The sequence below is a fragment of the Triticum aestivum genome, chromosome 4B (assembly GCF_018294505.1).
Source record: "Triticum aestivum cultivar Chinese Spring chromosome 4B, IWGSC CS RefSeq v2.1, whole genome shotgun sequence".
Classification (NCBI taxonomy): domain Eukaryota; kingdom Viridiplantae; phylum Streptophyta; class Magnoliopsida; order Poales; family Poaceae; genus Triticum; species Triticum aestivum.
The window spans coordinates 44,928,094-44,936,749 of record NC_057804.1 but is presented as its reverse complement, the minus strand read 5'-3'; the positions used below and the strand labels follow the sequence as shown (position 1 = coordinate 44,936,749).

At 53.3% G+C, this 8,656-nt stretch overlaps 1 protein-coding gene across 1 annotated transcript; it reads right to left on the bottom strand.

Annotated features, from left to right (window-relative positions):
* Positions 1-205: 205 nt before the first annotated feature.
* On the bottom strand, positions 206-2,463 carry LOC123094383 (L-type lectin-domain containing receptor kinase IX.1-like). Its single transcript, XM_044516400.1, has 3 exons — positions 1,602-2,463; positions 939-1,485; positions 206-830 (listed from the first exon to the last, which is right to left on the bottom strand). Exons 1-3 carry the CDS (start codon positions 2,461-2,463, stop codon positions 206-208), a joined length of 2,034 nt encoding a protein of 677 aa, XP_044372335.1.
* Between the last annotated feature and the right edge of the window lie 6,193 nt (positions 2,464-8,656).

Sequence of the window (8,656 nt, the reverse complement as noted above, 5' to 3'; positions counted from 1 at the left end):
CTCTCTTGGATCCAGTTCTCCGTTCATTCCTTCTTCCCGCGCCACATGTGCATCTAGTTATTTGCTTATTGCATGCAGTTGATTGCACTACTCTTTCTTTTGCATGCATTTTATTAGCATCACATGGTGTCATTGATCGTGTGCTCGGGAGCTTGTGGGCAGATGTGCATGTTTTCCTCTTTCTCAAACAATCATGCATAATCTGTCATCTGCCGCCTGAAAGCTCAGATGCGGAAACTAATGTAGAATCAATTGCCGTTGTAAATGTCGCGACGGGCATCTTTGCTGGAAGGCTTGGCAGAGGCGCCTCAAATCGTAGCACGTTCATAGCTTGCTTGATGGACGGCCTCAGGCTCCGGTCAGGGTGCGCGCACCAGAGCCCTACCACCACCATGCACTCCATCTCCCGGTCGTCGAACTCTAGGTTGAGCTGCGCATCGGCCGCATCAAGGGTCCTTCCGCGTTCCCATGAATCCCAGACCCATTGCACTAGATGGATAACATCCTCTCGTCCCCGAGCAACCGCGGGCCGCTTCCCGCACGCGATCTCGAGCATGACAACGCCGAAGCTGTAGACATCAGACTCTGCGCTGGTCCTTCCGGTGACCACGCACTCAGGGTCCATGTAGCCCATTGTTCCTGCAAGACCTGTTGTGTATGGTCCTCGGCCGTGGTCGACAAGCCGCGCGAGCCCAAAATCGCCAAGTTTGGCACAGAAAGACGCGTCTAACATGATGTTGCTTGGCTTGATGTCACGGTGCAGAACACATTGCTCCCAGTCCTGATGCAGGTACAAAAGTGCCGACCCTAACCCCAACACGATCTCATACCTAAGAACAACACAAAACAAAATAACTTAAAACATATTAGTTTGGAGAGACAAGTTAGAGGCCGGAGATGAGCAATATTTACACATACTGGTAGTATGTTATACGCACCTGAGTGGCCACGATAATGTGGCGTTTGAACTGTAAAGGTGAGTGTCTAGGCTGCCGTGGGGCATAAGATCGTAAACAAGCAAGAGCTCGCCGCCGCCATGGCACCAGCCAATGAGTTGTACGAGGTTTCGATGTCTCAGCCGGCTTATGATTTTCACCTCTGAGATGTACTCCTTCCTCCCCTGCTTGGAGGTTTTGGACACTCTTTTTATAGCCACCTCAACTTTAAGCTCCTTCAAGAATCCTTTGTACACGGAACCGAAGCCACCTTCACCTAGCTTCTTCTCGTCAGAGAAGTTGCTAGTGGCGGCGGCAAGATCATTATACCGAAACCGCTTGGGCCCGGTCCCTTTCTCGAACTCATCTCCCAATGGATCATCATCAAAAGTATCTACTTGACTCGCCATGCGATTTCGCCTCCGACAGCGCAAAAGGAAACAAATCAAGAGACTTGATGAGATGACGAACCCAACGACGACACCAGCAGACACGCCGGCCACCAGCTGCTTCCTGCTCCTAGTCCGGCCGGTGGCAAGTGGCGGAGCTTCTGAATGAGAAAAACACCACATTACCATCAATGAGATATCTTCGGCAGTTGGGGCGAGAGAGCAGAGAACCAGTAAAAAAATCGAAGGAAGTAATAATAGCACCGAAGTTGCTAACCTCCTGCTCCTGGTGGGAGATTGGACGGCGGTGGCTGTGCACCTGGTGAGATATTGGACGGCGGTGGCTGTGCAAGTGGCGGTGGAAGAGTGACACGGAGGAACTCGCCGTCGCCGATGTTGTATATGGCGTAGCAGCTGTAGCCCTTTATCAAACCACCGGTGTTGTTAGGGAACACACTCGAGAGGTTTGACACGAATTTGGTAAGGCACCTGCTGCACTCGCTTGCGTTCAGGTCCCTCGTGCACTGCACCAGACCGTGGATGCTCGTCGGCGACTGCGAGCTGGCCGCATACGGCACGCTACCGTTGGCGAGCCGCAGCGGCGAACGCGCGGCCTCCGCCGCTAGCCGGGTGAGCAGATCCCACCTCGTGTTGTTCATGCTGGCCGGATAGTCCACCTTGGTGTAGTCCCACGAGTAGAAGGCGACGGTGAGGTCGGCGACGGAGACGAAGGATTCGTTGGAGTAGCGGAGAAGGCACGAGTCGTAGGCGCCCTTCATCTGCCGGCTGAACGGGCACGACTGCTGTATCCCGGAAACCGCGGCGTAGAGGCAGTCGTGGCACTGGTTCCAGCTGCGGTCGGCATAGCACGCGATGAGACCGAACACCTCGTCCGGCGATTCGCCGGCCGTGCCGTTGTAGTAGAAGCGATTGTCGATGGCACGCGCCGGGAGGTCGGCCACGAGAGCCAGAAGATTCAGCCGGTACCGGCTATCCCCTGTGTAGTTGCCCGTGGTCGAGCAGTAAGGATTAAATGGCCAGTATGTCTGTCCCTCTGCTACAGCGACGCCGACGCAAGAGGAGGACATGGCAACGGCGGCGAGGAGAAGCAGGAGAAGGCGCCGCGGAGCAGTTGCCATCGGTCGACGCTAAGCTAGCTGGCTGTACAGTCAAGGCGCGACGCGTAGGTATATGTAATGTAACTACATCGTCAGTCCTGACAAATAATGGCGAAGATAAACAATTTCAGTTGAGCACACTGGTTCAAACGATGCGACCGGAGAGAGACAAGGATATACCAAGTCTACACATGTGTGAGAACATGGAGATTGTCCATGGATCATCGTCATAGACAACATCACAAATCAATTCAGAACCAGGTTTGGCCGAACGTTTCAACGTGTCGACTCTGGAGTCTTAGGAGAACTGCCGGCCCCGGCCGGCCCGTTCTATCGGAGAAATGATTGTTTATTGATTAACTGCACAAAATACATTAGATCAAGAATAGAAAAATAAAGGGCCATGATAAAAGTTTAAAAGATGCATTAAAATCCTCCGTAGTAGATGAGGTCGTATAGGATTTTTTCTGTAGAGGATCCATATCTTATATCTCGACTTTTCTCCAGACAACTAGTGAAGAAGTCGTAGAAGACCAAACATGCAAGCACTTGACTAGCCTCAAAAGGGAGCTCACATGAGAACCTAAAATCGATGAACGCACTATGATCGAGGACTCACCCCCTGCGAGGGCTGCCTCATCACTGTACAAATGGGGAATAAGGCCCACTCTAACCATTGACCTCAACGGACGTTCGTTTTGTCTAGATTTCGTCCATTTGGGACGGTTTTGCCTATCCGGTCAGTGTACCTAACGCGCGGCCGTGGCAACTTGTTCACATCGCATCTGAACATTTTGAAAAAAAAAGCAGCCACATATTTTAAAAAACACACATAAAACATAATTAAACATTAACATAAATTTAAAAATGTTCAAACTAGTCTCGGGAGCACATTTAAACCTAACTTAAACTAAAAAACATAAAAAAAGATAGATGAGACGCCGCCGCCATGGTCGTCTTGGATGTCGTCGTCGTCTTCACGCGCATCCCTCCTCGTCGTCGCCCATGGTGAGGTCGACGTACAATAGTGGCTGCCAGAACTGGGCCGGTGGCCCCTGTGGTGGCTGCCAGGCTGGAGGCACCTGCACCACCTCCTCCCGTGGCGGGGACGGCTCCTGCTCTGGTGACCGTGGCGGCGTGGGTGACCATGGCCCGACACCCACCGCGTCGGCCATCTCCGCCGTCATGGACGACCACCTCCACCGCTGGCCCACCAAGCGTGGGTTCCACCCGGCGATGGGGGCTCCTCCACCACCTCCTCCTTGACAGCCATGTCCAGCTTCGGAATGGCCACGTCATTGACCGCAGAGAGGGCTAACTGGGTTTCGAGGCCCTCCCATTGGCATTCGCTGTGGGTGTTCATGGAGTCCTCCATGACCCGCCTCATTAGCTCGGCCTCCTCCTCGTCGGTCATGGGAGGAGGTGGTGGCGGGGATAGGGATGGAGAAGGTGTCGGCATGAGGACGCGCACCCGCGTACGCCCGCGGGTTTGGGGCGAGCTCAGAGCACGCTCTTGGCGAACAGGACGCGCAGCCGCGGGCTCGGAGGACGACCGACAAAAAAAGATTGCCGCCGCAGGTCGTGCTCGTCGCAGAGCCACGTTCCCACAACGGCTAATCTATGGTGTACCTGTGGTCGTACAACAGATATGGTGGTAAGCGGGCACGGTCGCTCACCGGGACCGATGGGATGGGCACCCGATCTACGGAGAGATGCCAGTTATTCGGGAGGTGGGCATCGCTCCACGGGAGGGGTGTTGCAGTCTCCCAGTAGTGCCGGCAAATGTCGGCTTCGACATAGGGTCCTCTGCGCTACGGGGCCGGTGGCGGCGCGATGGCAAACACGGGTGGCGCAGAACTGGTGGAGCGGCGGCGACAGAAGGACGACCCGGCCTCATGGTCGTGCTGATCCAATGCCACCCCATGGCTGCCGGCGAGGAGGTGAATGAGAGGAAGTGGAAGAGCAGCTGCTCACTCGTGTCGGGGCTCGAGGAGGCAGCCGGGCTCAGAAGTGGAAGCTGTGGACTGCCCGGTCCACGGCTTCCACATTAAGAAGGACGACGACCGGGCGGTTGGGTGGCTGACAGTCGTGCGCCGTAAATGTGGGTGGTGGGAGGTGGGTGGGTGGCAGGGCCGGCCCTGAGGGGGGGCAGGAGGGCGGTCGCCCGGGCCCCCCAAGCCAAGGGCCCCCCCTCCAGGTATATGTATGAGCATTGGTACCTTGAATTCAGCCATTGGAGGCGCTCCAACTGCTGTTCTGTGTCTCAACGAAGAAGAAAGACGATACGTTATGTTTATGCTCTAGCGCAATGGGCCTTGGGCCTTTATTTCTTTATTAGTATTATAACGTGAGTTACGTGGTGGTGGGCTGGTTGTCTCAGGGCCTTTTTTAGCACAAAATAGCGATCCTGTTTTGAAAGATTGAGGCGATCGATTGATATATACCTTCCTCGTTTCCTTGCGGCGGCCGAAAAGCCAAAGCACACCGAGCCAAACCCTAGCAAAGTAAAATAAACGGCGGTGATCTACGAACTGCACGCACGAGCAACGAGGCTTCCCGCCTGGGCGCACATCGTGGTGATAGCGAAACAGAGGTGCCGCACCGTAGGTATTTTTGTTTTCCCTGCTTTTTATGGCGTCCAAATTTATGTTATAAGTTACAGCTGATTATTTTATCACTATAATTTAGTATAAAATTTTCAGGATCCTTCTCTAGTCCTAATTTTCTTTTTGCATAGGCTGATCGTAATTGTCATATGGCCGGTTGTACATTTTATGCGATGGAATTTTCTCATGCCGTCAATTTTTTTGTTTGTTCGTGGATGGTTATAGGAGGATAGGTTATTGGTGGATAGACAACTTCTTGCCCACCTAATATATGAAGTTTTACTTGTGTGATTGTGTCTGATTTCACAATAGGTGTGTGAAAATCAAATTTACCTTTCGTCTAATATGAAACATCTATGCAACTTATTTCTTGGAGTAAGTAACTTAAGTTTCTTGACAAATTAATGATCCTATACATAGCTGTTAAATGGAATTTAGGCATGCTTATTATTATTTCGATGTTGTATTGAGGGGCCCCGGGTTCTAGGTTCGCCCCGGGCCTCCGATGTCTCAGGACCGGCCCTGGTGGGTGGCTGCCACGCGGGCCCGGGGCAGACGCAGAGCAGGCACGTGGGCGTCCATTTGCCATCTGGACGTAAACCAGGCGCAAGTTTGCGCTGGAAATATATAGGACGGTCCAAACGCTAAACGGATAAAAAATGGGATAATCAAATTTATACCCCTAGTTGTGTCACACTCGGCAGTTTTGCCCCTAATTTCGAAAAACCCTTGGTCTTGCCCAAGTGCGTTTGGTCTCCTTATGCTTTTGCCCTTCCGTCCTAATTCCGTCCGGTCAAAGGCGTTTGACCGCTAGAGAGATATTTCTCTGGACCAATTTACCCCTCCTTTCAACTCCGGTCAAAAAAAAGAAAAGAAGAAATGTGACACTTACAAGTGGGCCCCAGTCACATAGAAAAGGGGGAAAAGCCAAAAAGAAAAATCAATCTCTCTTTTTCCTCTCTCACTCTCTCTGCTACCGGGAATGCAACAACAACAACGGCGAGGAATCGCCACCGGAGGGCGCGAGGCCACCCACGACAGCGATTGAGCGAGGAGGTGTCAGGCGAGGTCAACCCTGCAAGGGGCGGCGGCGCGATGCCGGGGAGTCCGAGATCGATGCGGGGCATGGGGGGCGCGACAGAGACAATGGATCCATCTGCGGGATGCTCGGGCTGGACCGGATTCGGCCAGGATGGAGGTCGGGGAGGCACTGGCGGCCAGCGACAGGGCACATGGGCAGGAGCTGCTCGTCTCCGGGCACAGGGCGCCATGGCCATGGTGGCGTGAACCTGCGAGAGAACGGCGATGGGGCTCAGACAAGAAGAAACAGAGGGAGAAAGGAAGAAGAAGGGCGGCAGTGTCCTGCTGCTCGTTGCGGGCAGCGCCATGGCAGCTGTTGATGTTGGGCTGCAGCGCCGGACCGGGTGCACGAACGCGAGCGGGGAATGTGGCGGCGCTGGAGGTCAACGGCGACAGATTCCAGCAGGCGGGGCGAGGTGGTTGTGGTCGCGCCGATCCGGAGGAGTTGTTGGCGGATCTGGCACGGCTGCTCGCGGTGGCGCTCGAAACGGCCGTCGGCAGAGAACTACCAGGGCGGCGGCGGCTCCTGCTACACACAATGAGAGAGATGGGAGGCGGGCACGCAAAGAGATAGGTGATGCACACTGAGAGAGGGAGAGGGGAAGGGCAAAATTGTCTAGAAAAATGTCTGACTAACGGTCAAACGCCTTTGACTGGACAGAATTGGGCCGGAAGGGCAAAAGCATAAAGATACCAAACGCATTTGGGCAAGACCAAGGGTTTTTCGAAACTAGAGGCAAAACTGCCGAGTGAGATCCAACTAGGGCATCAAATTAATTATCCCATAAAAAATGGTGGCTACTAGGCGTAAGCCGGCTGATCTTAGAAAAGATCAGCCGCCTGCGCAGCCGTCTGATTTAGGGGTAGGTGGCCGTTAGATGGTAGGCTCCCAACAACGCGTCTTCCTCTTCTTCCTTCGCATTCTTCTCTCGCGGTGCTCAGTCGTTGGAAGCAGCAGCCCCTCCTCAGCAGGCAAACTGAAGCGCTATCGTTTGCTGGATCCGCCCGGCGATGCTCCAACGCAGCACCGGAGCCTCGACAAATGCTTCATCGCAGCACCGGCGAACCTGGCAATACTTCGCCGCAGCACCGGCGAACCCGGCGATGCTTCGTCGCAGCTCCGGCGCCTCGGCAATGCTTCATCGCAGCACCGACGAACCCGACGATGCTTTCTTGCAGCTCCCACGCCTCGACTATGCTTCGTCGCAACTCCAACGCCTCGACAATGCTTCATCGCCCGACGATGCTTTGTCGCTGCTCTGGCGCCTCGGCAATGCTTCATCGCAGCACCGGTGAGATAGACCGAACCTCGTGGCGAGATCCGATCTGTTGTTGCGGTTCGATCTTTCACAACACTCCATCACCAATAGCAGCAATCTCTCACTCGCGCACGCGATGTACACGAAGTAGAGGGTTTGAACCTTGCGGCCCAGAACGAGAAAACCAATCTCGACGAAGGTACTCACGCGCAAAACAATTTCCACGAAGAGAAATCGCAACACAGAGGTTTTCTAAAGATCTATCCAAAACTTGATACGGATGTCTACCCAAAAAAAAACACATCGGGTCTATTTCATAAAAATATAACCTGTCTTTACAATGACCATACTCTGGCTATTTATACTAGTATAGCCGACCCTTCCATGGTTTGACCAACACACTAGGCACACCTCTAATTCAAAGGAAAAACAAACTTTTCCTACCAAAAGATAACAACCGACTTGATTTAATCTAAGGAAACAAAAATAACGATGACTTGTTTGGTTGGTGATGAGGCTTCTCGTGTAGTTTGCAGGTGGACCCCACCTGGTTCCTTTCAAAGAAAGCAAATCTTTAGCCTTCATGTACGTCACGGAGTACAATTCCTGATCGGGTGGCCGCACCTGATGGAACCTGTATTTGGTCAGGACTCTTTCCTGTATTTTAGCTACATAATGGAATAATTTCCCATGCATGCACGTGACCTTGCTTATCTCTGACGCATCAATGTTGCATGCAGATTCTTTTGTTTGCTCAATTCTAGTTCTACACGTTAATGGTTGCATGCATACATAACTTGGTAACATGTGGCTAACTCATTCCTTGACGTGCATCTTGCTCTCATCAGTACAATACAAATTAGCAATCGGGCTCGAGACAAAGTATTGTTCTGCATCTCCGTAAATGATAGGCAGGTACCTTGATATATATGGTGCATATACATCCTTAGGATAAGGTGAAATAGCAGTAACGCTGGTAGTGACAGAACACACGGTCGTATCAACCGGCAAGCCCGACAATGCTTTGTCGCTGCTCCGGCTCCTCAGCAGCACGCGGCGACGGCGGATGCAGCGACAGCACGCGGCGGCGACGGCGGATGCAACGACAGCACGCGGCGGCGATGGCGCATGCTCCTATGCAGCACGCGGCGACGGCGGAAGCTTGCTACGATGCAGCGGCGACGACGGCGCATGCTGCTATGCAGCCGGCGATGGCGCGGTTCCAACGGCGGATGCTGCGTTGGAACATCGTGTGTGGTAGTGCTGGTG